Below are 27,725 nucleotides of genomic sequence, written 5' to 3'. Positions count from 1 at the left end.
CTCTCGTGTAGTTCCGGGGCCCTGTTCGCGGCTGGGGCGGTAGGCCGTCGCGGCGCTGACGTCACCACTGTGCGCTGCCACGTCTGCTCAGCTCCGCGGTAATGGAGGCTGAGGATGAGCGCTGACGGGCCCGGGCTCTGCCTCTAGCTTTAGCTCTGGCTCTGACTCTGGCACTGACTCGGTGTCTGGGTCTGACAGCGCGAAGCCTGGACACCTTTTCTCGACTCTCCGGGAGGGGACGGCCCGCGGGCAAGCAGCTGGTTTGGAGCGTCTCAACCTGGGCAGGGAGTTCTCTTGCCTGGGGTCCAGCCTTTAAAGCCGCCTCCTCCCAGGGATCCCTCCCCACTGGCCTGGCCTCCTCCATGCGTGAGTATTACCGAGCCGCCGCGCTGTCCGATTGTCCCTGGCCTGCTTCGACCCTCCAGGTTGCGCGGCGGGGGCCGCTTTGTCATCCCCTCTTAGGGGCCAGTCTATTGAAGTTTGTGGTCCTCTCGCCGCCCACCTTCCTCCACCCCATCCTCTCGCCCTCTTCCGTCCCAATTTTTTTTGCTCCACACTTTTCTTTCCCTTTGCTCATTAATTGAGCAAGGACCAGCTGCCCCTACATCCAGCGGTTTGAATGCTTTGTCTCACCTGGCGTTTGTTAATCTGCAGCCGAAAGCTGTTAGGAATAGGGAACAGAGGATATCTGCTGTAACGTTTTGAAAACCAGGGTTTTTCCACGGTGTCATTACTCAGTTTTTAAGTTGTATTGTTTCGGAAACAGATTTTTGGTATCCATATTGGCGGATCCGTGATTTTGCCATAGATTGATAAAAACAGTTTCTTTTCAGTGATGGTCTTTATGTATTACTTGTCTTTTAATCCTGCAGTTTCAGTAATTTCTAAATGATTTTACATCAGTTTTCCTGGAGTGGCCATCCACTTGAGCTCTTTCCAGTATTTTCACTCTAACATATGGAGATACCACTTGAACAGTTTTACTTTTAAAGCGTTAAAAGACCTTCTGATGTACTTTCACGCATCTTTGTCAGTCCTGACAACCACCTCTGTAGGACAAGGAACGCTTTTTTTTCTGATGAGGAAACAAACTCAGAGGTTAAATGCCTCAAAGTCAGATCATAAGTGACCCAACTGATCTCAGAATCTAGATTCCCTTGATAACAAAACCTAACATTTTGGACAGTGCTGATTCTTCTGCATTTCAAGTGGCTTACTGTGAAATACTACTTTTGAACTGGAAATGTATATATTCAGTGTTTCTTGTAAATTTCTACCTGATTGTAATATCTTTCAAACAGAGCTTAGATTAGAACTTAGGCTTCTGACCCATTGGAGACTGAGTAGTCCTTTCATTAGAATAAACTAGGTAATAGACATTGGGAGCATTTGTTTGACAATCTGGTTTTACAAGGTCTGCTCACTCAGTTCTTCTGGTTGTTTTGTTAAACTGCCTACTTTAAAAATAGTAAACTGATATTTAAATGTCTCTTTTTGTTCAGTGTTGAAACAGGCTGACAGCCGTTAACCTGGGTTGCAGCTACAGGTGGCACTGGAAGCAGACTGGTTCCTGGACATGCCCGGTGGAAGGAGGGGCCCTAGTCGGCAGCAGCTAAGCCGTTCAGCTTTACCTTCTTTGCAGACTTTGGTTGGTGGGGGCTGTGGCAATGGAACAGGCCTGAGAAACAGGTAAAGAAGAAATAAGACTTTGCGTAATTTGTAATATCCTATGATCAGTAAGACTAATACAGAAGTCATCATGTTATTCAGATATTTGCTTATCAAGATTGTTTTCTGACACTGAAGTAGAAATCCTGACCCTAAAGATTGAAAACCTAGTATTTCAGAATACTTTGGAGATAGAAAGTTGTGATGCCCACAAAGTGAAAACAGGCTGATTCATACTTATGGCTGATAATCCAAATTCTAGTCATCACCTTTTCTTTCAGCTATTAAAAGAAGGGAGAAATTAATTACAGTTCAAGATGAGTGTGATGGTTTAACTACTTACTAGCATTCTTTTTTGCGGAGGGCAAATTAAAATTGACAGTTAACATGAGATTCTAAAATTGTCATATTCTGTCAAGGGTCTTAAAAATTATTTTGTTCAAAATGAAATGAATAAACTATCAGCTGTAGCCTAAACATCTTAAGATTTGTGTCATGTTGTACGAGAATAAAGAATTTGATTTTCTTAATGGAAATTTATCTCTATTCCTAATTTTCAAAAGTTAGAGTGAATTATTTCTAAAATTATCCAGGATAACTCATTTCATCAGGAGTTTCGATCATGTAGCAGTAGAAAGAGATGGCTTTTACTGGATTGTTTGGTCAAGATAATTTTTTTTTTCTGCTTCCTCCCTGAATAGAGTTTTCTCTGGCCTGGATTCTAATTTTCACAGCTAGCAATCAGTACTACTCTTGTCTTTTCAGGCCCTCCTGATGTTATTTGTGCACTTTCTCTTTCTGGCCTGCCCTTCTTTCTTTCTGACCTTCCACTCCAAGCTCTACTCAGTCTTCAGAATCAGTTCTGATGTTGTCATTTCGGTGGGTCTCTCCCTGAAATTCCAGTTTGAAGGGACTTTCCAGGCTCTGATTCTCATTATACTAATTTTCAATCCAAATTTTATATTTACATATGTATACAGAGTACTTATAATTTATCCTAGAGTAATATTTTTACTCTCCTGTTCTTTGGATTTCCTCATTTTAAAAACGGTAATACTTTCTGCTTCATAAATACTTTATGCTTGGAAATAAATGAAGTAGTAAATTGCAGTAACTTTTAAAAACTTTACTCTGAATTTTCCAAAATTTCTACAAATAACATGTGTTGTTTTATTTTTTTAAATAAAGAAAAATGAAAAAATGAGACTATATGAAAATGCTCTTGAGGAAAAGTACTATCCAGCATAGATACTGAGATGAAGGATGTTTCCTATTTGAAGTTCATGCTTTAATTTTACTAATATATACTGACCATCAGTTTAGTGATTCAGTACTTTCAAATTGCAGTAGAAAATCATAGCTGTGCCTAGCTAGGATTCTAGCTAGCTAAAATATTCTAACTCTGCCTCTGTATTAACTCCAGTAGTTCTTTGTTCATTACTTTGACTTTGAGGATTTCCCTAGATTCTTAGATTAGATTCTCATACCGTCCCATGGAAACCCTCCTCAGTGTTTTGGGCTGCTTCTAGGAGCACATAGAAGGGAGAAAAAGTCATTCAGACCTAGTAGTCTAGGCTTCAGTTTTCCCAGTCCTCTCTTAATGAGACTAACTTTTTCTCCTGTGTATTTTAAATATTAGGATACCATGTAAAATATCTTTTGGGGGAGGGAATATGAACTGTTCTGCTATTTAAAAAGAGCTGAAAACCACATTCTCAGATGGTTCTGCATGTACTTGAAGTCTGCAGATAGAATACTGGGAAGAACTAGGAACGTTTAGAAAATACCTCTGCTCTTAAATGAGTTTAGCTCTGAGCATGTGATCTGTCTTCCTTGTAGCTGTTCTATCCTGGCTTTCCAGGATAGAAACTGAGGCTCAGGGATATAAAGTTACTTTCTCAAAAACCACAACTGGTTAGTGGGAAATCTGGGACTGGAACTCTCCCACATTGTATCTCAAACATTTGTGTCACTTTGCTCTTCTTGAATCTATTTTATATTCTTTCAGAGGAACAGTACTTTTTTTTTTTTAATTTATTTTATTTTTGTTTGTGTTGGGTCTTTGTTGCTGCACGTGGGCTTTCTCTAGTTGCAACGAATGGGGGCTACTGTTCGTTGCGGTGCGCAGGCTTCTCATTGCGGTGGCTTCTCTTGTTGTGGAGCATGGGCTCTAGATGCGTGGGCTTCAGTAGTTGTGGCACGTAGGCTCAGTAGTTGTGGCTTGCAGGCTCTAGAGCGCAGGCTCAGTAGTTGCGGCACACGGGCTCAGTTGCTCCGCGGCATGTGGGATCTTCCCGGACCAGGGATCGAACCCATGTCTCCTGCATTGGCAAGCGGATTCTTAACCACTGCGCCACCAGGGAAGCCCTAGGAACAATACTTTTAATTTTTCTTAAATGATACCTCCGTAATTAATTTTCTGAGATGTATTGACCGAGTCTATGTATTTTAGCTCTTTTTTTTTTTTCTTTTTTTGGTTTTAAGATCTTTGATCATATCTCCTCTCAAACGTTTAACATATAGGAATACTTTCCTCTTTCCAACTGATTCTCTGGATCACTATATTTGATGTTTGTCTCTTTGTCTTTTGGCTTGAAGTATAATAGCCAAGGCTGTATAGGCTATCACAAATAACAGATTTTTTTTTTTTAACTGACGAAACAAAAGACTTTATTTGGAAGGGGCACCCGGACAGAGAGCAGCAGGGTAAGGGAACCCAGGAGAACTGCTCTGCCACTTGGCTCGCAGTCTCAGGTTTTGTGGTAATGGGATTAGCTTTCTGGGTTGTCTCTGGCCAGTTATCTTGCTTGTGCCATATTTGGTCTGACTCGGTACTTCCTGGTGACGCACGCATCTCTCAGCCAAGATGGATTCTAGCATGAGGGTTTCTGGGAGGTTGGCGGGACATATTATGGGCTGGCATCTCCTCCCTCCTTTTGGCCCCTCCCGAATTCTCCCAGTTAGTTTTCAGCAGCAGCCCCATGTTCCTTATTGGGATCTCCTGTTACGAGATAACTCATGCAAGCAGTTATTATTGTGTCTGGCCAAGGTGAGTTGTTTTGGTCAGTAGTTCTCTAACATCTTGATTTCTGATTACACGTGGCTTACTGTCTACCAGGGGAGAGAATATTTCAATACTGTATGAAATGATAAGTGTGATAAGGGAACTAGGGACAGAATTTAATGGGCGTACAGAAGAGTGGCGCTTTTACAAATATGGGGGAGGAGGATTGAGGGCATCCTTTTTTTTTTTTTTTTTTAATTTTTATTGGAGGACAGTTGATTTACAATGTTGTGTTAGTTTCTGCTGCACAGCAAAGTGAGTCAGTTATACATACACATATATCCACTCTTTTCCCATATAGGTCATTACAGAGTACTGAGTAGAGTTCCCTGTGTTGCACAGTAGGTCCTTATTAGTTATCTATTTTATATATAGTGTGTATATGTCAATCCCAATCTCCCAATTTATCCCTCCACCTCCTTTCCCCCCGGTAACCATAAGTTTGTTTTCTACATTTGTGACTCTATTTCTGTTTTGTAAATAAGTTCAATTGTACCTTTTTTTAGATTCCACATATAAGCTGTATCATATGATATTTGTCTTTCTGAGTCTGACTTACTTCACTTAGTATGAGAATCTCTAGGTCCATCCATGTTGCTGCAAATGGCATTATTTCATTCTTTTTTATGGCTGAGTAATATTCCATTGTCTATATGTACCACATCTTTTCTATCCATTCATCTGTCAGTGGACGTTTAGGTTGCTTCCATGTCTTGGCTATTGTAAACAGTGCAGCAGTGAACATTGGGATGCAGGTATCCTTTCGGATTATGGTTTTCTCTGGATATATGCCCAGAAGTGGGATTGCTGGATCATATGGTAGTTCCACAAATATAGATCTTTTGTACTTTGTTTTGAATATTTTTCTTGAAGCCCAGAGTGTTATTAACTTTGTTAACAGCAGAATTAGTCTGCTTTACTTAGGAAAATTCTATAAAAACCTTTAAATCATAACAGATATTTTAAGGGATTTTTTTTTTTTTTTAACTTTTGGGGTTTTTAAAATTTATTTATTTATTTATTTATTTATGGCTGTGTTGGGTCTTCGTTTCTGTGCGAGGGCTTTCTCTAGTTGCGGCAAGTGGGGGCCACTCTTCATCGCGGTGCGTGGGCCTCTCATTATCGCGGCCTCTCTTGTTGGCGGAGCACAGGCTCCAGACGCACAGGCTCAGTAATTGTGGCTCACGGACCTAGTTGCTCCGCGGCATGTGGGATCTTCCCAGACCAGGGCTCGAACCCGTGTCCCCTGCATTGGTAGGCAGATTCTCAACCACTGCGCCACCAGGGAAGCCCCATAACAGATATTTTAGCATGTACTTTTGACTGAAGAGGAATAAGAAATTTTATTTGTTCTAGAGAATGTTTAGTTTGTTCTAGAGTAGAGGTTCCTCATCAGAATTTTTTGTTTCCATATTTTATGATTAAATGGAGTGAGGGAATAGAATGGCTGCTGGCATTAATTCTCTCCAAGTCCACCAGCTCAAACAACTCCAGAGGGCACCTTTCATGTTGTATTCTGTGTGAAAAATACCTCCTGGAGTTGTGCAGTGCTGTGGCCCATCTCCCAGAACCGATCAGAGGATAGTGGTGTATTAATGATTGGTTTATGATTGAGCAAGTAAGGTTTTGAGACCTACTGGTAGATCACAACCTACTCCTTGGTAAGCTTGTTCTATTGGAGTGTACTCTTGAGAATGAGGGGAAGAAATTTTTATAATTTTTTCCAACCCTCCCCCCATCCCTGTTCTTCCCTTCTAGCTCTTCTGAGTTTCTGCCTTGGTATTCTTAACTGTTTAGAATGAGCAGAGTTCATATTCCCATGAGTCACTTAAAGTACTGTAAATGTCACATACTACTGGTAGAATTCTATATTTGAAAATTTTAGAGTAGAATGGTAACACTAATATTGTTCCTTCTCTAGAATCTTCTTTGGAAATAACCAAACCAAGCCTGTTTTCCTTGTTCTATTAGCAATAGTAGACCCTTAGATCTCTATTCACAGGCATATAAACAATGGGAAATTTTATTCCTTACCCTCATCTTATCATTTTATTTATTTATTTATTTGGCTGCGCTGGGTCTTAGTTGTGGCACACAGTATCTTCGTTGCGTGTGCGGGATCTTTAGTTGCAGCATGCAGGATCTTTTGGGCGCGTCATGCGGGTTCCAGTTCCCTGACTAGGTATTGAACCCGGGCCCCCTGCATTGGGAGTGTGTAGTCTTTACCACTGGACCACCAGGGAAGTCCCTCATCTTATCATTTTAGATAGCCCAGCTATTTGTGACTTACAAAAGAGCTCAGAAGAAAGAACAAGAAGAAGATAGGGATTAAAATCTCTATATTTTAATTTGTGTTTTAAGAGATCTCCCTCTTTTTCATGACTGTATTGGTCTGCTGTCTCCTCAACCTAAAGATATGTATTTGCAGTGAACTAGGAAAAGTACTGTCTCTGTCCTTAAGATTATGATCTGATAGACAAAAAGATGTATATAAAAAAATTATACAACAGTATGAAAAAAAACTGTAACAGTATGAAAAGTGCAATAAAGGCAGAGTTTAGGTATAATGGTGGCACAGAGGAGAGATGAATCAGTTTTGATTGAGTGAGTCAGAGTAAGCTTTTAGAGGATATGTTTGATCATTTTAGAAGTCTTGAAAGATTTTGTCTGTAAATGTGTATGTGAAGCTTTAAGGAAGGTGATTTTGGAGGGCATTGCTGGTAAAAAGAATGGTGTATACAAAGGAATAGCATGTTTATTCACAGATAGCAAATAGCATGGGTAGTATATAGGGTGCATGTGGAGGAGTGATAAGAGATGAGAGTAGTCTGTTAAGCAGAGGGCCTCATAGGACAGACTGAAGATTTTTGGATATTATGCTATTAGTGGAGAGCCACTAAAGAGTTTTAGGCAAGAGAGTACACTATCAGAGTTTCACTTTAGAAAGATCTTTGAAGGCAGGTTGGAGGATTTGCTCAAAGTAGAGTTGAATTTAGAGGGATTACCTCAGTAGTTCAGGTGAAAAATGGTAACTCCTTGAACTTAGGCAGTGGGTTTAGAGAGGAGAGTGCAGTTTGGAAAAAGATTTATAAAGTGGAGTATATATGATTTAGAGAAGAAAATTCCTAATATGACTCCCAGGTTTCTGATTTGGGCAGCTAGCTGGGTGGGCCGTGGACTAGGGTCAGGATTTTAGGAGGAGAACCACAGAGATGTCCAGTAGACAACTTGATATCATGGATCTAAAATGCAGCAGTGAACTTTTTGGAGAGATTTTAGTTTTCAGCATGTAGGAGATAATGGAAGCCATGACCATGTATTACATTATGGAGAGAGAGTGTACAGAGGGAAAAGAGACAAGCAGAAGGTCCCAGAATAGAGTCTTGAGGAAGCCCAACAGTTAAAATGTAGGTGAAGAAGGAAGCAGAACCCCTTTGTGCTCTTTGACACTGAAAGGTATCACCATTTGAATTAACCATAATTTTCTCTTTTCAGGAATGGTAGTGCTATTGGCCTTCCGGTCCCACCTATCACAGCCTTAATCACCCCAGGTCCTGTTCGTCATTGCCAGATTCCTGATTTGCCTGTGGATGGGAGCCTGCTCTTTGAATTTCTCTTTTTCATCTACTTGCTGGTTGCTTTGTTCATTCAGTACATCAACATCTATAAAACAGTGTGGTGGTATCCTTATAATCATCCTGCCTCTTGTACTTCATTGGTAAGTCTTAACAGGCCTTTAAGTTCTTCATGTTACTTAGCCAAGAAACTAGTAGGAAAACTTATGTGTAGAAATTATTTTTCTTAATTTTTCTTGGAATAAAATGTTTTTATATTAAAGCACAGATTACCTTCAGAATATAATGTCATAAGATTGTTAAATATCTGGCTTTGGTCCATAACCAGAAGTAGTAAAAATATAAATGAAAATGCAGAAAAGATTTAAGTAGTTTTATTATAACCATATCACAGAAGGGTTTTGATATTTAGCTTTCTCTACTCCATGTTAAATTTGTTGAAAGTTTAAGGTGCAAGTATGATTATATTCCAGGAACTTTACCCTTTTGATGGCTATATGAGGATAATGATAGCTTCTGTAACAAATAAACCGCAAATTGTATAATGCCTCAAACATGTAACAGTCTGAGGCAGTTGTCCTGGTTGGCAAGAGTAGCACATTTCCATTGGCAGGGGACCCAGGCTGATGGAGACTCTGCCATCTTCTAGCATGTGGCCTCCAAGGTGGCTGTGGTCTGTCCCTGTTCTCCAGAAAGGGGAAAGAACAGAGGGAAGCATAAAGGAGAATTTCTTATACGCCAGGCTCACGTCATTTTCACATGTACCCACTCCTAACTGTAGGGGAGGTTGGACAATATAGTACCTTAGCTGGGTTCATTGTTACCCTGAGTAAAATTGGGTTCTGTTACAAAAATAAAATGAGATAAGAACTAGCCATCTCTGCTGAAGTACATCAGCAGTTATAACTCTTTCCAGTTATTTAGTGTGCTGTGGTAATCTTGATGCCCAGAGGGTTCTCCACAGATGGGCATATAAAATAACAGTTCAGGATAGTCAGGTGACCTAGTAGGTAAGTGGTCAGCAATGGCAGATTTGGATGGATAATGGAGATATGCTCTAGGAGAAAGAAGATTATTGTCCTGGGTAGATTGTATGTGTCTGACACTTATAAATGATTAGAAAACCTCCCTGGCCTAGTGAACATAGAAAGGAAGTGTGGACCAAAATGTTCAAGATAGTATGAGAAGGGAATAAACATTTTTATTTTAAATCCTTCTTTGGCCATGGTATTGTAAAATGAGGTTGGATTAGATGATCTTTAAGGCTTCTTCCAGCTGTATCGTTTTATAAGTAAATACCTCAGTATCTTAACAGTGACATTGGCAAATACTTGCTAAGATGTTTACTATGTTATTTGCAAGTATTATCTCATTTATTCTTTCTAAAAACAGGTAGGTACCACTCTAAGACTCGCATTTTATAAGTGAGCAATATAAGACCTAGAAGTTATGAAACTGGCTTAAAATCACATGTGACAAAGTGAACACTCAAACTCAGACCTATCTGCTATGCTTTACTCCCTGTATTTATTCTGTGTTTACTCCATGAGTACTGTTGGTTAGTTCTGTTATACTGTTTTCACTTTGACATCCCATGGAAACTTCTCACTTACTGAATTTTAAGGTAATCAAAGAGCTCTTTTCCCAGCCCACCATTTCTGACGGGAGTTCTTGTGAAAGCCCCTTATAAATGTTGCCTTGAAATGGGGGGAGCCAGTGCTGCTATGGCTGCTGACTCCAGAATTAGGCTTCCTTTGCCTGACTCACGCCACCAAATGGGTGCCTTTTACCCTGCCCCTCTCCCCACTTTACTCAGTTTATGTGATTGGCAGACATTAAATCAAATCTAGTAACTTCAGTTACAGGAAAGTTCGGAAATGTAGTCTTTAGCTTTCCAGTCTCTACAGTAGAAGAAGGCACACTTAAAGGAGGTTATCATGTGGACTGGCTAACTTATCTGCCACACATAATCCTTGATCACACAAAGCTTAAAATTTAATTGTGGAGCTTAAGAGTAACATATGTGGAATAGCAAATAAGATTTTAGCCCATGAATCTGAGGGCCTGCATCAGTGAGCTGTTAAAGATGAATGGGCTGCTGCAGACCTAATTGCTTCCCACCACTGAAGGTATTCAAGCATGGCAGGTGGCAGCTTGACTGGGATGGTCGCCAAGGGACTTACGTCTTAACTAGTGGTTTGTCTCTTTTAAGTTTTCTTCTGTTAGGCATGCCTGACTCGGAAATTTGTCAGATTTATATATATGGTTTTTCTTTTTCATTTTCAAGATCTTAATAATTATCAAAAAGAAAATGTGGGCACCTGAATATGTAAAGTTTCATTCTAGCTATCAAATAATTAGCTGAGTGAGTCTTAACCCTAAGAAACATAAAAGCTAAAAGTGGTGTAGTAAGTTATTCAGAATATTCAGGAGTGGAGCGCTTTGATTAATCAAATATTCTGGTTTACAAAGAGTTAATCATAAGTAGATTACTAGTTTTCAGTGATTTAGAATATAACAAAATTTGCTTAACAATGAGGTACATTAGGCACTTAAATTTTTCGATATAAAAAATGTCTTAGATGGATTGGTGATACATAAGACCCCCCCAGACATTAGCTAGGGGGTGTAGTGTATTTGCTTCCATTATTTTGGAGGAGTAGGATGAGCAGGGAGGAGTGTCAAAACTAAGAGGGGATAAATAATTGTTAGAATCCAAACACTTAAAGAGAGACAGGGAAAAGGAAATGGTCTGACGAACGGTAAGCCACTCTCCTGATATTCTGACTGCTTTACCTTTAAAATGTATCCCAAATCTGGCCACTCCATCGCTACTGACCCTGTTCAATCGATCATGTTTTCTCATCTGAATTGAAAGCAATAACTTCTTAACTGATCTTTCCCCAATACAATGTATTTTCCACACAGCAATCAGCGTGATAATTTTAAAATACAAATAGAATCATGGCACCCTTTGCCTAAAACACTCTTATGACTTCCCCATAGGAAAAAATATATAAACTCAATCTTTTATTGCTCATTACCTCATTCCAGCCTTCTTGCTGATTTTCAGACATACCAGGCCTATATTTCCCTGCCTTAGAGCCTGTGTGATTACTTTTTCCTCTGCCTGGAGCTCTCTGCCCCCAGATCTTGTCACGGCTTGTGCTTTTTTGTCATTCAGCTGTCAGCCCAAGTGCCACTTTCTCAGAGATATCCTCCCTAAGCACCAATTTAAATTGGTTCTGCACTTCCCTTCCCAGTCATTATTGTTTTATTTCTTACCAGCAGCATAACTATTTGAAATGCTTTTGCTTGTTAGTTTGTTTATTGTCATTGCCCTCCCCCCTTAAGCAACTTTATTGAAGATGTGGGTTTAACTGCTGTAACAGGGTGTCTAAAATGGAACAGATGCTTATTTCCCTAGTGTATAAAAAGTAGGTAGGTGATATAAGGCCAGTGTGGCAACTCTTCGTATCTGTTGCTCTGCTACCCCCAGTTTGCTTCTTTCAGACACCGTGGTCCAAAGGCTCCAACTCCTGTCATCACATGCAGCTGGCAGGAAGGAGGAAAGGAGAAAGAGACAGCTCTTTCCTTTAAGGGCATGGCTTGGAAGTCACACACATGACTTTCCCTCATATCCCTTAGCCGCAAGTAGTTATTGCAAGGGAGGCTGAGAAATGTACCTTTAGTCAGCTAGGAGTCAGTGTCCAGTTAAATTTTGTGATGGCAGAAGAAACAACTAGTAATCTCTGCCATCCCCTTTCTCTCTCACACTGCAGTAAAAAGTAAGATCCAGGAGAGCAGGAATCTTGTCTATCATTCTTCAGCATTGTATCCTCAGTATCCAGAGGACTACGTGGCACGCTGTGGGTGTCTAGTTCATATTTATTGAATAAGTTGAGAAATTCTGGAAGGAGGACTGTGGAAACTTACAGACCTTTTGACCATCAAAATGAAAATACATCCCAACTTTTTTTGTTGCTAATGACTTTTCATTTTGTTTATTATCACAGTTATATATATACAGACTTAGAACTAGAAGGAACCATACACAGCATCTAGGTAATGCTATCATTTTATAGGAAGAAGAGATCAAATATAAGACATGTTTTTAAATCAAGTTAAGGGGAAAGACTGAATGTATTGATGTATCAGTGAGTAGGGAGTTTAGATTAGTAGATGCCCAATTAGATTAATATAAGCTTTCATAAAGAGAGACCAACAACAGTAACTCTTGAAGCCTGGGAATTTAAATTTGACACTCATTATAAATATGGCATTTTAGATAATTATTCTTGCCATAATTCTGCAGGTTATCACTTGTTAACCCAAAACCGTAATCTTTTCCTTCTAATACAGTAAACTTGCAAAAAAAGAGAAGGTTACATTCCAGATAGTTTAAAATAGTGTTTGAAAAGTTAAAGCAATTTGTCATGAAAGAAATAGAAGGTAGGTAGTCTCTTCAAGGTCCCTCAAATTCCTGTGGTCTGTAAGTGTAAGATGATATAGGACAATCTTTTGAGGGGGCAAACCTCTTCATGTAGTAGTTCCAACTGGATACACATTTCTTTCTGATACAGTTATTTGTTTCTCTTGTAGAATTTTCATCTCATTGATTACCACCTGGCAGCATTCATCACAGTGATGCTTGCGAGGAGGCTTGTATGGGCCCTCATCTCAGAGGTAACAGCTCATTCACTGTATTCTGTCACTTGTAGCTAGAGCTAGTTAGAGGTTGAAAATGTGAAATGTCCAAGTATAATTTGAATGCAATTATAAATTAATTTCTTTACTCTTACATGAATTGTGCTAGTTCTTTTTAAAAGGTTTTCTTACAGTATATTTAAAATTCAAGTGTGATATACTAATTCAACCGTTAGAAATCTCATTTGTCCAATAGGAGCTTAGTTCTAGTTTCTGAGTTCTCCAATACAATCTTTCTAATTTTGATAGTTGCAGTAAAAACAGGATGGATTTTAGGTAACTATTGTTAAGAAGAGTTGTATGTATGTAAATAAAGAGTTGCATCTAAAACATTGTTTCAAGTAACATTCACTTGAAATTATTTATTTACCATTTGTGGAGTTGCTAGCAAGAGACATTTGTTTGAGTTTACTAAAACTTAGAATTTTAAAATGACAGCATCCACACTTGCATAGGACTAATCTTGACCCTCCCTAGGTTAGGATCTCCTGTTATTTACTCTCCAATAGCAACATACTCTTTTCCTCATCACACTCATCCCAGTGTCACCAGGGCAGCAGAGCTTGAATGTATTCATCATTTTTGCCTTATTCCAAACCCCAAGCTCTTAACCACTGTGCTACCTATATGTGACAGATACTACACAAGGTCCTGGGGATACAGTGGCGACCAAGACAAGTAAGACCTCTTTTTGAGGTCCTTATGATGTCTTTATGAGGCTGCCCAACCAAGAAAGACAAATATTAAACTTAAATTTATTACTAATCCTAAACATTTGAGAATGGAGGCAATGGAGTAATTCCAGTGGCTTAAATGCCTTCCCTTGACTTTGGCACATGAGGTACATTGGCATGAGGTATGTATCAGGGGAGTGATATGCAACTGTTTGTCCTGCTGGGCTGAGAACAGCTTGAGCCTGCTCTACAGTTTAAGGCCCAGGCCGTAGTATTAATTCAACTGCTTCTTTGCATTTATAAGTGACTACACAAATAGTATATATTGTGTATATATTATATATGCTATGTAGTATGTTGGGTGAACTAAGAAATGGATATATAGGAGGGACCTGTAAAACTCCTTCTCCTTGCCCATGTGCTGTTGACTCCAGAAAATTGTTTTTCTGAGTTCTGACACTGCTGTTTTAGAGGTTATAAGAATCTGTCATTTTCCCCTGCATTTCACTCATTCCTTCCTAGTTCAGTTTGAAAGAAAATGACATTGCAGAGCTTCATGTTTAGACAAATATGTTTTCTTACTATATTTAATCAGTTTTAAAGATCTGGGATTAAAGAAGAATATTTGAACAGCTGTGATGTAAAGAACTAGAAGTAATGATCATGCATTATTTTCATATTTGCAAAAGTCAAAAAAGAAACATTTATTTATATAGGGATTTGTCAAAGAAGATCTGATTATTTTTTGAAGTTTCAGTAATTTATTAAACATTAATTCAGCAAACAGATTGGGAGGAGGATTCAAGGAAAAATAGAAACACTGTTGCTGCTGTTGAGGCCATTGCAGTCTAGTCCGTAGTCAGATAAATTAGTGGCTCACTATCTTTATGTATATAAAAATCACTTGTTGGTTTGTTAAAGTACAGGTTCCTTGACTTGTGATTTTTGTTCCCTATATCTGGTGATGAAAGTCAGTAGGAATTTGCATGTTCAGTAAGCAGCCCCAGTAATTCTGATGAGTGTGGTTCATGGAACATACTTTGAGAAGCCCCAGTGTAAATAAATTAGACGATATCATAAGAACTTAAAGGAGGTCTTGTGAGGGACTATGGGAATTCAAGGAGGAAACAGCTAACTGTCCCTGGAGAGATCGAATCTTCAGGAATGAGGAAGATAAGGTGGGATGGGCAGTTTTTCTTCCTTCCTTCCTTCCTTTTTTTTTTTTTTTCCCACAGCTTACCTTCCACTAAATCTACTAAGTCCTTACTTGAGTCACATTGCTTTTGAGTAAAGTCACTTATAAGCTTTTCTTTTTGGTGCTTCCAAACTTACAGGCCACTAAGGCAGGTGCAGCATCAATGATTCACTACATGGTTCTCATATCAGCTCGCTTGGTGCTACTTACTTTGTGTGGATGGGTACTTTGTTGGACCCTGGTCAATCTCTTCCGAAGCCATTCAGTCCTCAATCTCCTTTTCCTTGGCTACCCGTGAGTACTCCAGTTTTACTATTTTATTAGTAAGTCTTAAGAAATTATTTGGGTCATGCAAGTGATGGTATTAAAGGGCGGGAAATGAAATTCTTCAATATAAAGCAGGAGTTCAGAAAATTGGAAAAATCAGTGGTTAGAGTGACCATATAATTTATTTTCTAAACTGGGATACAGCTGGGACAGTAGACATAAACTAAGATTATCCCCAAGAGGTATGGCTCTCCTACCAATGAAGAATATTTTCATTAGCTCTGTCCACCAAATAAAATTCATATACAATAAAATTCACAAATCTTGTGTACATATGCTGAGTTTCGATAAATGCATATATCTGTGTAACTCAAAACCTCATCCCAGTATGGAACATCACCATCACTCCAGAAGTTCTTTCATGTCCCTTTCCAGTCAAACCCAACCCCCCTGTCTCCCAGAGGCAACAGTGTTTTGATTTTTTTCCCACCATAGATTAGTTTGCGAATTCTAGAATTTCATATAAATGGAATTGTACAGTATGTATACACTTTCAAGCTGTCTTTGACTCAGCATGTTGTCTTTGAGATTTGTCTGTGTGGTTGCATGTATCAGTAATATTTCATGGTATGAATATACCACAATTTGTTTATTCTCCTATTGTTGGGCACCTGGGTTGTTTCCAGTTTTTGACTACTATTAAAAAGAAACTGTTATGTACATTCTTATACAAGTCTTTTTTTGCAAAGATACCTTTTCATTCTCTTGGAAGAAATATGTAGGAGTGGCACTGCTAGGCCACAAGGTAGGAGTATGTTTAGTTTTATAAGAATCTACCAGACTTTTTCCCAAAGAAGTGATACCATTTTATTCTGTCAGCAATTCTATAAGAGTCTGGTTGCTACACATTTTTGCCAGCATTTGATGTTTTCCATTTTTAAAATTTTAGCCGTTCTGATGGTTGTATAGTGGTATATTATTGTACATATTAGCTTATTAAACTATTTTGCATAGTTTTAACTTGTTTACATTTGGCTAAAACCTTCTTTGTTAGATGTTAACAGATAGCTATCATTTATTAAGCTCTTGTTAAGTGTTAAGTGTCGGGCTAGGTGGTGCTTATAAACATCACCTCATGAAATCATCACAGTGACCCAAGAGGTAGTATATTTAGTCTGCTATAACAGATCCAAAATGCTTGTGGCTTTAAAAAGTTAGAAGCTCATTCCTCTCTCCTGCACAGTGTGTGTTTAAGCTATCTCGGATAGTTGTGATAGCTCCGTGGTGTCAGAACTCAAGCTTCTGCTATCTTTTTGCTCCACCCTCCCTAGCAGGATAGATTGTAAGGGAGGCTGGAAAATTAAGTCTTTAGCAGGGCAGCTGTATCTCAACTAAAAATTCTGTTGCTATGATCCCCATACTGGGCATTAGTCACCTCACTGTGGTCAGGGTAGGTAGACCTTTGTGCTCTCCTATCCCCTGGAGTGAAGCATTAATAGGCTGAGCACTTAGGTGTTGTCATTCTCTTCCATCAGCCGGCTAAGACAGGACCTAACCACCTTTGACCATGGAGATCCAGGCTGGGTTCTGCTGGTGGCTCACAGAGGTTTACATCTTCTTTGGTGGCATTGTCTCATGTCATGCTCGGGATGGATTTTTCTAGCTCCAGGTCACCCTTTTTGGAAACTATCTGCCTCAGTTTGCTCTGCTCTATGCCATAATAAAGACTATTATTTAAGCCCGCTTTCATCTTGGTGTTTGCTCACTGTTGGACTGATGTTGAGAGCCATATTGGACTGTCCGGATGAAGAGGAACAGGTTTTGTGAGTGTTGCAAACTTTGTATACCTCAGTGGGGATAGTATCATGGCAGAGAATAGTGTTCACTCCAGTTGTGGTCTAATTTGCATTGTTGTCCAAGGCCTCCCAGGGTAGACTGCAGGGCTCTGTGGGACTAATGTTGAGTCCTGGATGTCAGAATTTTTGGTGGGTTCAGAGGTCACCCTGAGATGAGGACAGTTGTGAGAACCACCAGTGACTTTGGAGCTGCATGAGAGTGGAAGTCGTGTAGTCCAGGCATGTGATTTTTAGGACCCAGGCAGAGTTCCTGGATAACTCAAGTGGAAACACCTTTCATTGCTCACCAGTCTTCATTGCTACTGCAACAGAATCCCTCCCATGTACAAGGAGAGGTGATGGAGTTAACCTATGGTTGGCAGAGTTCTACTGAAAAGGAGATTCAGAAAAGAGATTCAGATTTTTATGTGAAGCCAATTTCTATTAAAACTTAATTGAGCTGTATAGTTGGTATGCATTGAAATGAACGTACCTAAAATGTACAGCTTGGTAGGTTTTAATACTTGTAAAGCCACGGATCCATCATCATAATAACAAACATACAACACCAATGTCTACCTTCTGACGTGTCTCCCAGGACTCCCAGGCAACTACAGTTGATTTACTTTTTTTCCCACTCAATTAGTGTTTTCTAGACTGTTAATATCATTGGCATCTTAATATTTACTTTTGTATTTGTCTTTTTCTTTCATGATGCATAATTATTTTGAGAATCATCTGAGTTGCAGGTGTGAGTAGTTCATTTTCTTCCTGAAAAATAACAGAAGGGGTTTTGTGGTTTGTTTCCAGTTTGGCCACCACAGATAAACTAACTATGAACACGTGCATAAAAGTCTTCATATGAATATATGGATTCATATTCTAAAATGAATAACGGTTACCTTATGCATTCCCGTCAACAGTATGGAAGCATTCCAGTTCCCCTGTAGTCCTCACCAGTATTTGATTGGTATGGTCAGTAGTAAAAATATTGCCTGTTTTAAAGTGTGTAGAGGTATCTCACTATAGTCCGATTGCATTTCCCTAATGATTCATATTGTTGAACATTTTTATTGTGTTCATTTGCCAGGTGTATGTCTTCTTTGATAAAATGCCTGTTCTTTTAAAATTTATTTATTTATTTATTTATTTTATTTTTGGCTGTGTTGGGTCTTCGTTTCTGTGCGAGGGCTTTCTCCAGTAGCGGCAAGCGGGGACCACTCTTCATCGCGGTGCGCGGGCCTCTCGCTATCGCGGCCTCTCTTGTTGCGGAGCACAGGCTCCAGACGCGCAGGCTCAGTAGTTGTGGCTCACGGGCCTAGCTGCTCCGCGGCATGTGGGATCTTCCCAGACCAGGGCTCGAACCCGTGTCCCCTGCATTGGCAGGCAGATTCTCAACCACTCACCACCAGGGAAGCCCATGTTCTTTTATTTATAACTGAGAAGACAAAAGAAATGTGTTGGAACTTCACTTTTCTTCAGTGACTTTGCTGGGTGGAATAAATGTTTCTGCTATTCACACACACAAAAAATTCTGTTGCTATGGAAGAAACAGGAGAACAGTAGCTATTGGCAGACAATTAGCAATCTTTGCCATAGGTAAAGACTGTGATTAAGTGGTTAAAAAATTTTCCCATGGTTAGACAATTAATGAGAAAGACTCAGGTCTTTTTGATTCAGAGCCCTTGTCTTAACCACTACTCTAAATTCAGTAGTTCTGAAAATGTGGTTCCCAGAACAGCAGCATCAGCACCTCCTGGAAATTTGTTAGAAATAGAAATTCTCAGAATCTACCCCAAACTGAAGCAGAAACTCTAGGAAGTATGGCTCAGGATTTGTCTTTTAACAAGCCTGCTAGATGATTCTGATGCTAGCTCAAGTTTGAGAACCATTGCTCTATACTGTTTATGGTGCTGCAGTGTAAGCATGAATTTATATGGGTAGCGACAGTATAAAATAAAGGCATACTCAGAGATTGTGTGGCCAAGGATGGCAGGAAGAGTCTTTCTATTGGTTGTACTCTGTTTCTAATTAAATTCCTTAAACAATTACTTAAGACACCCATCAACTGAATTCATACAGAGTGAATTTTCTTTGTTATAAACATTATTTTTCATGATTCAGATTTCTTATAAGGTGTATATTTTACATCAGTTGTTTCTGTATTTCTAGATTAATATTTCAGCTGTTTGAGTTGGAAACAAATGATTTAGTTATTCTATTTATCAACAATAGCTGGTTGAATCATTTAGAAGGTTAACCCTATCTAACTTGAAAGGCTTATTATGGATATATTGAGGAATATTTTGGCCAGACTGAAGAGGATTACCATCATCAAATGGCTAGCAAACATTTTCATTTTTTTAGATATGTCAATAAGCTTTCTTATTCTTGGAGGCTCTCCACACCCCTATAAAACAATGAAATAAGCATGTAATTTAAACAAATTTTATGTCTAAATATTTACTAACCCTCTAAAATTCATGAATCATTTTCTTTACCTTACAAAGCTCTCCATGCTCTAAGCCTTTGATGTTACCCTGTATCAGTTATCTGTTGACATATGATGCTGTAACGAACATCCACAGAGCCATGGTAGCATACCACACTATGTATTTACTGTGTATGTGTTGGGATCAGCTGGAAGTCAGGAGACTCTCCTGATCTTAGCTGGGTTCAGTCACATATGTGAGATTGACCGGCTGTCAGTTTAGGCAACTAGGACAGCTAAACTCTGCTCCATGAGTCTCTCATGCTCTGGCAGGCTAGCCTGGACATGGTCACATGAAATTGACAGAGTGGCAAGCTCATTTCAAGCTTATGATCCTAGCATGATACTTCTGCATTTACCCCCTCCCATCCTACTACTCCAGGGCACATTCACAGTGGATCCCAGAGCTACTGCTAACCATCCTCTTAACTTAGCAAGAAGCTCATCCTTTCTCCCTCTATAGAGAACTATGAACAAGTGACGTTTGTTAATTTTTTTAAAATAAAATTTATAACTAAATAAGATGTCTTTTTATTTGCTATTTTTAATATCTAAATTTATGTCAATGAAATGACCATTTTATTTATTGGGTTGGCCCAAAAGTTCATTCTGGTTTTTCACAAGATGGCACAGAAAAATGCGAACGAACTTTCTGCCTAACCCAATACAATACATACCTATACATACCTACGTTACAATGTGGAAGTTACTTAATGAGGACTTGGGGAAGTGTTTAAAATTTTTTTAAGGAACCAAAGTTGGAGCAACTATAAGAAGTTATGAAAAGTCTCACAAATTTTCAGTCCTTTAGCCAAGTAATTTTACCTGTAAAAATTTATTTATTGTACTTTTAGAATTGTTTTCATTAATCCTTCAAGTGTTTATTTAGTGCCTAGTATGTTTCAGCCACTATTCTAAGCATCAAGGATATAGCAGTGAACTAATAAGCAGACTAAAATCTCTGGTTCTTGGAGCTTACATTGTAGTGAGGGGAGGATAGACCAAAGGGAAAAAACCCAAAATAAAAAACATGTAAAATATATGGAGTGGTAAGATCAGTGGAGAAAAATAACCAGGCAAGAGGAACTAGGAGTGCCTGTGGGAGTATGGTGGGTGATGTGGTGGTGGGGGTGCACAGGGGAACCCCCTCACTAAGAAGAGGAAACTTGAAGGGCAAGCCATTCAGAAAATACCAGATGTACACAAAAATCTGTGTGGGAAGTTACTTATCCCAATGGTATTTATGGTAGTGGAAAGTAAGAAACAGGCTGAGTTTCTAACAAGAGAGAAATAAGTAAGTTATGGTATAGCTACATGAGAATACTATAGTACCTTTTAGAATTGTTGCAGAAAAATATTTAACGACATGAGAAAAAGCTCAATATATCCATGCTACATAATCACACACCCAAAGTTAAAACAGCAGTATACAAACCAGTTTATACTGTATGAGGCTAAACATATAAAAGAAAAAGTATAAAGTCTGTGCACCCAACTGTAAAAATTATAAAAATGATTATTTCCGGGTAATTTCTATTGTCATGATTTTTTGTAGTTTCCTGTTCTACAGTGAATATATATTGCCTTTGTGGGAAGAAATTAAAGCGCTTCCCAGATAATGAATTTACCGTCAGCAAAGTCCCCATTATACTACGTTCACTCTGATGAATCATGACTATTTTACTAACACAGTTATATGATCTGATCTTAGGTGGCTTCTGTGGTCTCATTTTCATACTCCCTTTTTTCTACAGGTTTGGTGTTTATGTTCCTCTCTGCTGTTTCCACCAAGATAGTAGAGCTCATCTTCTTCTTGCAGACTATAACTACATGGTTCAGCACCAGGCGGTAGAGGAAGGTGCCTCGACTGTGGGTGGCTTGGCCAAGTCCAAAGACTTCCTCTCCTTATTGCTGGAGTCTCTAAAAGAACAGTTTAATAATGCCACACCCATCCCCAGCCACAGCTGCCCCCTGTCTCCAGACCTCATTCGCAATGAAGTAGAATGTCTGAAAGCAGATTTCAACCACAGAATCAAGGAAGTTCTCTTCAACTCTCTCTTCAGTGCCTACTATGTTGCATTTCTCCCCCTGTGTTTTGTGAAGGTAGGTGGTTACTTGCTTTTATGTGCTTCCTGGATTTGTGTGTGAATGACATAAACTGGGTATTTCTTATTTAATCCCCCTTTTCTCTGTCTCCCCTTTGGCAGCCTGGATGGTGGAGTTCGGCTGCATCTGGAGTGCACCAATACCTGGTTGGTGGATAGATATTTCCATATCTGTGATGCACCCGTGGTGGTCCCCTCTTTTTTTCTTTGCTTTTCTTTCTTATTTTTTTTTTTAAGATTTTTTTTTTCCCCCCAGTTTCTGGGGAGAATAAACTTGTACTTAGAATCCGTATGTGGTAGCTTAAGAGGACTGAGGTTTCAGTAAAATTCAGCCTACCGTGGTTGATCTTAACATGGTTATCAGGAGTTTCCTTGAATTTAATCTAACCTTTAAACTTTACTTTAGTAGAAAAGAAAAATGGTCTGGATGTCACTTGGGCCCAAAATCTTTTGGGTCATTTTAGTGCCCTTCCTTCACCCATTGAGAAGCATATCTGCAGCTGGAGTGGTCATTCACAGAGATCATTCACTTCTAGAAAGGAAGCACTTAAAGTATAATTGCCTCTCCCTCCCAACCCTAACTCATACAGCCAGAAAGTCAGGTTGAAGGATTTTGGAGGACTCTGCTCTTGAACTTTCTGCACAGACAGGAGGACAACAAATGCATGTGCGACTCAGAGTGGCATTTGTCTGCAGGGCGTGTGTACACGCACCCATCCCTGCCTTCTTGCTCACCAGTACGTGGATCATTTCTCTCTCTTCTGATCTCTTCCAGAGTACCCAGTACTATGACATGCGCTGGTCATGTGAGCACCTCATTATGGTGTGGATCAATGCTTTTGTCATGCTCACCACACAACTGCTGCCATCCAAATACTGTGATTTGCTACATAAATCAGCTGCTCACCTGGGCAAGTGGCAGAAGCTTGAACATGGGTCCTACAGCAATGCTCCACAGCACATGTAAGTAGGTTAGAGGATAGAACCATTTAACACCTTTTTACATGCTGCTGATCATGTTTATTTGCTTTGTATGTCATTCTTGTTCTTGGCTTTGAACACTTAATTTTTAGTTTTTGTCTACGTGGGTGCTTATCATCCCTCTAAACTGAACGCAGGGGACATTAACTCATCTCCACCACCATCCCCAGTCCCTCCTTAAATGCCTCCTACCTTTCAACTCCCCAGTCACTCTAGAATGTGTAATTTATTTCCCAAGCTATAATCTTGGAGTTTTCTTTCAGTCCTAACCCTTTGCCCAAATTCAAAGAGTCATGACATATTTTTAATTTTCTTTAGATGACTGTGAGATTCATCTTCTCATCTTCATTGCCACAGCTGAGTAGCTGCAAGCTAATTGTCTTATACTTAGGCAGCTGGAATTTGCTTCTCTCATCTTTTCTTTCTAATAAATGTAAATTTGTTCTAGTGATTTTCCTAGCCCGCATTTTAATTAATTTATTTATTTTTGCTTTTTGGGTTTTTTGTTTGTTTTGTTGTTGTTGTTTTAGCCTGCATCTTTGTGTTTTTCTTTTCTTCCTAAACTCACTAATGAATGTTGCCCTGCTTTTCCTAAATTTAAGTGAAAACTGTCCCTAAGTGAGTTCTTTCTGAGTATTCCTCTCATTGTCTCATTGTGTCCCCCTATTAGTCATTTCTCTGCATGGTCCCTGTGGTCCAGAATGACTGACTTTAGAACCCTTTTATTCACTTGCTTCTGAGCCTTTCATCATGCCTCTCTCTCAGACCTGGACCATCTTCATCTTCCTTTTATAATTTGAACATTTCACAAATTTCGTCACCTAGAAATTCTTTCCTAATTAAGTGGGACAGATTGAGGTGACATTCCCTTCCCCCTCCCCCTCAGAGTGCTCCCTTCAATTATTTGCCTTGATGTCTGATACAGATTAGCACAGGCCTTCAAGCCCAGGAACTGAAAGAGATTGGGCCAGGCTGAAAAGAAACCCGACTGTGGGCAAAGGACAAATTTCAATAAAAATTGAAAATACAATCCACAGTACTAGTACTGTACATCTTCAGGCTCCTGATGGCACATGGCCATGAGGTGTATCATCACTTTAATGCTGGTAAGTGTGAGCAAGGCCGACGGAACATTTTCTGAACTGGGAAAGCTTCAGGGTGCTAGAATTTTTTTTTTCTTTAACATATTTAAAATGCTGTCCCAGTTCTTACCCTAGGAAACTAACCTTTCCAAAATCAGGAAGAGATGAATTAACTTAGATTTTTTTAAAAAAAGCTTAACCTGAAGATCCCCATCCCCACCCCAACTCCATTACGTTGGTGCTGGAAAGAATGAAGCTTCTTCCATAACTTCTTTTTCCTAGAGAAACCTCTATAAAAAAAACCCAAGAAAGTGGTAAAAAGAAAAGTCTGTGTGTCGGTACCTTGTGTGTCTCTGTGTTCTTCTGTATAGCTTCTCACATATATGAAGCATTTGAAGTGTGTGATAAATGAATAGATTTTCTGTAGCTTTTTGGGATGTAATTCTGCAGTAAATGTCGTGCTAGTTTGATAATGTGTGAATTTCTCCACTACTCTTATTACCATCCACTCTCTCTTCTTGTTTGTTCCCTTTAGCATTTCCACCAATAGACTCTGCTCACTTGGGATTGAGGTGACAGTCCACCTGCTTACACCGGATTTTCTGGCTCATAGATGCCTTCCTTACACATTTATTTCTGCTTGTTCTCCTAAGCCTCTTAAGTCCTTCGACACTGAGTTAACTTTGCAGTTTCTCTCTACTGTATAGCAATGAAGTTATAATAAATCCTTTTTGACTGCTTCCAGTTTGACCATGGAATTACTGTATTTTCAGAATTCAGGCAGATGAAGCCTTGAATACTTAATCCTTTCCATAGAAATATAGCTGGCCTGGCCAGGCACTGTCTTATCTGTAATTGCCAATAGGCTAACATTGCATTTCTTTCTCCCTTAGTTGGTCAGAAAATACAATATGGCCTCAAGGGGTGCTGGTGCGACACAGCAGGTGCTTATATAGAGCCATGGGGCCTTACAACGTGGCGGTGCCTTCAGACGTATCCCATGCCCGCTTTTATGCAAGTACCGCTTATATCTTTTCAAACATAAGCTTAGGATAAGTGTTAGGAGGTTACTCTGTGTGTAAGCATCTAGCACAGTGTGTAGCACATACTAGGAAATTAAGACAGGGTAATTATTTTACTACTATAATGGCCTCTGTCCTTTGGAAATATCTTCTGAAAGGCAGATTGAAGGTGAAATACCTATATCTCAACTTTAATAGCTTGACTGGTTTCTCTAGTTACATTGGAATTTGTTGAGTCTAGTATTACTTGAAACAAGTACACAATTATTTAAGACTTCCATTTTTTCATCTTACAACTTTTATTTGTAATAGTTTGGTTTAGTGGTGTCCTTATTATAATATATCTGTGTATCCTTAAGCAATATTTAATATAGTAATAATGTGATGGTTTTATTTTTTGGTATTTGTCATATATATCATCTCCTTAAAATACTTTGACTTCCCCTTTGAAACTCAGGCAAATGCCATGATCTGTGGCCTTTTACCTTCTCTTGGATTAAAAGGAAAAAAGGCTTAAAAGTTTAAAAGGAAAAAGCAGTAGACACCCATTAAATCCAGCTTCTGTTCTATTTGAATTTACACCTTGGATTATGTTCTATTTGATCTTTCACTTTTCCAGAAATTCTGGCTCTAGGAGGCAAATGTATTTACTTATAAGAGAAAGGCCAGCTGATTAATGGGAGTGGGGAAAAGAAGGTATATGCAGGGAACTGTTTTTAGTAAAAATGTACATAGTGCAGTGCATTGCCTTTGAATGGAGATCATATTCTGAAAAAGAATTGGAGATTTTATTTATTTATTTATTTTTTAGATACTTGAATCCCTTTCTCCCTCCCTCCATCCCTCCCATTTCCTTATGAGGGTACTTGGATTTTCTGGTTCTGCGGGTGTTTGCAACTAAGAGCCTTTTAATTAAATACTGGAAACTTGCATCAAGGCAGGATGCTTATAAATAACATGGTAGGGGAGGGTGGGGCAAGGTGAAAGGCCTTTGAATGAGGGAAATACCATAATCTCCTAGACTCCTGTGGGATTGCCTTAAGATGAAGGAGTGGACTTAGGTTACAACTACATAAGCATTTGGTTTCTACACAGAATATTTAATTCAGCCAGCTGAGTTCCACAGGCCATTAAGGACATCTGTTGGCTCTTGCAGTCCCCTGGAAACCTACAGTAACTAGATAGTTTATTAAAATTTTCTGCTTGAAATATAAGTATTTTCCTTGCTAGTGTTGGACAGCTGAAGAATCAGGTGGAATCCATAGAAGAAGATTAAGGAAATTAACTTATTACTGATTTTGCGTGACCAAAGTAAATCAGTGCTTCTCAAAGTGGTGGTTGGGTCACTTAGAGTCAGAATCTCTGAAGGATCCTAGGAATTTGCAGCATTTGCATATTTGGAAATGATTCTTAGCCACACTGTTTAAGAACACTCACTTAAAATGTGCCTATTACCTGCAGCTCTGGCTGTCCTCACATTTTTACTCAGTTTATAGCTTACCTGCACATTTAATTGTAATTGTTATAATTGCCATAGAATCTGAAATTGCCTAATTTTTTTTTTTAGAATGTTAACTCTGAGCCAATTTTATACATGATATTACTGGAGATCATGTAATAAAACCCAGGTTAAACATGTTCTTCCTTCCGCAGAAGGATCCTGAGAACCCAGTTACCTTTCAGAGCTGTCATGATGATTTGGTTTTATTCTCAGATTCGAGTCCTGAGGTCTAAATTATTCTTTTAGATCTGATATACTACCATTACCACAGTTTGCAATCTTTGACCTCTATCTTCCTATTCATAATACATTTTTATTAGTCAACCAGGATTTAGCCTCTTAGACTGAAGAATTTGGTGGGAATGAAAACAGTGAGGTCTGTTTTTAGCCAAACTCTAATTCTGACTAATTTTTCCTTCCTTCCTCATTGTTCTGTCTTTGTTCACCCTACTTTTCAATATCCAGAAAAACTGAACAAAATAAAAGAGACAGCATGGTGGGTAACAGTTTAAGAAAAAAATTAAGAAATTATTGATATTTCAACTTATATTACCACTGCCCCCTGCAGACTTGTCTAGTGTAGGTGTTTATATCTTAGACCAGCCCACAAACTAACAATGATTTTTGTATTTTTAAGCAGTTACATTTTAAGTGGTTATGAGTTACCTACATATAATATCCTCAATTTTTGTCTCTTGACTTGAGAGTCTAAAATATTTCCCATTTGGTCCTTTATCCAGCCCCTGTCTTAGATAAATAAATATACTTTTGGTTATCTCAAATAAAATATATACCTAAGATAAAATCTAGGAAAAATTTTTGAGGCAGAGTTCTTTTGGATATAATCCCTTTTCATGTCTCAGGGGCGTTGAAATAAAATGTATTTCATTATTCCTTGAGCAAAAAAGAAAGGGTTTGGGTCTCTATAGCAAGAAATAGCCTGATTGATATTCAATAAGCAGATCTGCTTGTTGGTGCACATAGGAGCCTGTAAATATGAAATGATTTTAGAAGAAAAATGTGAGAATAACTGCAGTCTTTTCTATGAAATAACATTTTGCTTTTTAACTTCCTTACAGTTCCTGTTTCATCGTCCATTAAGGCTGTTAAATCTGCTTATCCTTATTGAGGGCAGTGTTGTCTTCTACCAGCTCTATTCCTTGCTGCGGTCGGAGAAGTGGAACCATACACTTTCCATGGCTCTCATCCTCTTCTGCAACTACTATGTTTTATTTAAGCTCCTCCGGGACAGAATCGTATTAGGCAGGGCATACTCCTATCCACTCAATAATTATGAACTCAAGGCAAACTAAGCTGCCTCTCAACAATGAGGGAGAACTCAGATAAAAATATTTTCATACGTTCTATTTTTTTCTTGCGATTTTTATAAATATTTAAGATATTTTATATTTTGTATACTATTATGTTTTGAAAGGTGGGAAGGGCAAGGGACATTAAATGTATCCATAAACAAGATGATGTGATCTTTCATGTGTTAGTATATTTGAATAATATACAGAGGAGAGGTGTGCCTCTCCAGTAAAGAGATTGATTTGTT

At 38.9% G+C, this 27,725-nt stretch overlaps 1 protein-coding gene across 3 annotated transcripts; it reads left to right on the top strand.

Moving 5' to 3' along the window:
• The first annotated feature begins 12 nt into the window (after positions 1-12).
• On the top strand, positions 13-27,725 carry TMEM39A (transmembrane protein 39A). Of its 3 annotated transcripts, XM_082394723.1 has the most exons (10): positions 81-366; positions 1,503-1,689; positions 8,228-8,450; positions 12,910-12,993; positions 15,023-15,177; positions 21,231-21,579; positions 21,684-21,728; positions 22,357-22,544; positions 24,538-24,658; positions 27,247-27,725. In XM_082394723.1, the coding sequence occupies exons 2-10, from the start codon at positions 1,577-1,579 to the stop codon at positions 27,478-27,480; spliced, it is 1,512 nt and encodes a 503-aa protein (XP_082250849.1). In that variant the 5' UTR covers positions 81-366; positions 1,503-1,576; the 3' UTR covers positions 27,481-27,725. The 3 variants fall into 3 exon arrangements, with proteins under 3 accessions (XP_082250850.1, XP_082250851.1, XP_082250849.1); XM_082394724.1 differs by lacking the exon at positions 21,684-21,728 and having other exon boundaries at positions 13-366; XM_082394725.1 differs by lacking the exons at positions 24,538-24,658; positions 27,247-27,725 and adding an exon at positions 23,488-23,667 and having other exon boundaries at positions 78-366.

Source organism: Balaenoptera borealis (genome assembly GCF_965194805.1).
Source record: "Balaenoptera borealis genome assembly, chromosome: 5".
Taxonomy (NCBI): Eukaryota; Metazoa; Chordata; class Mammalia; order Artiodactyla; family Balaenopteridae; genus Balaenoptera; species Balaenoptera borealis.
This window is presented reverse-complemented; position numbering and strand designations above follow the sequence as displayed.

Excerpts from the sequence above, each read along its gene's own strand:
- TMEM39A (XM_082394723.1), top strand. The coding sequence starts at position 1,577 with ATGCCCGGTGGAAGGAGGGGCCCTAGTCGGCAGCAGCTAAGCCGTTCA. Across the intron at positions 15,178-21,230 it reads CTCCTTTTCCTTGGCTACCC|GTTTGGTGTTTATGTTCCTC; the intron begins GTGAGTACTCCA and ends TTTTTTCTACAG. Across the intron at positions 24,659-27,246 it reads TATCCCATGCCCGCTTTTAT|TTCCTGTTTCATCGTCCATT; the intron begins GCAAGTACCGCT and ends ACTTCCTTACAG.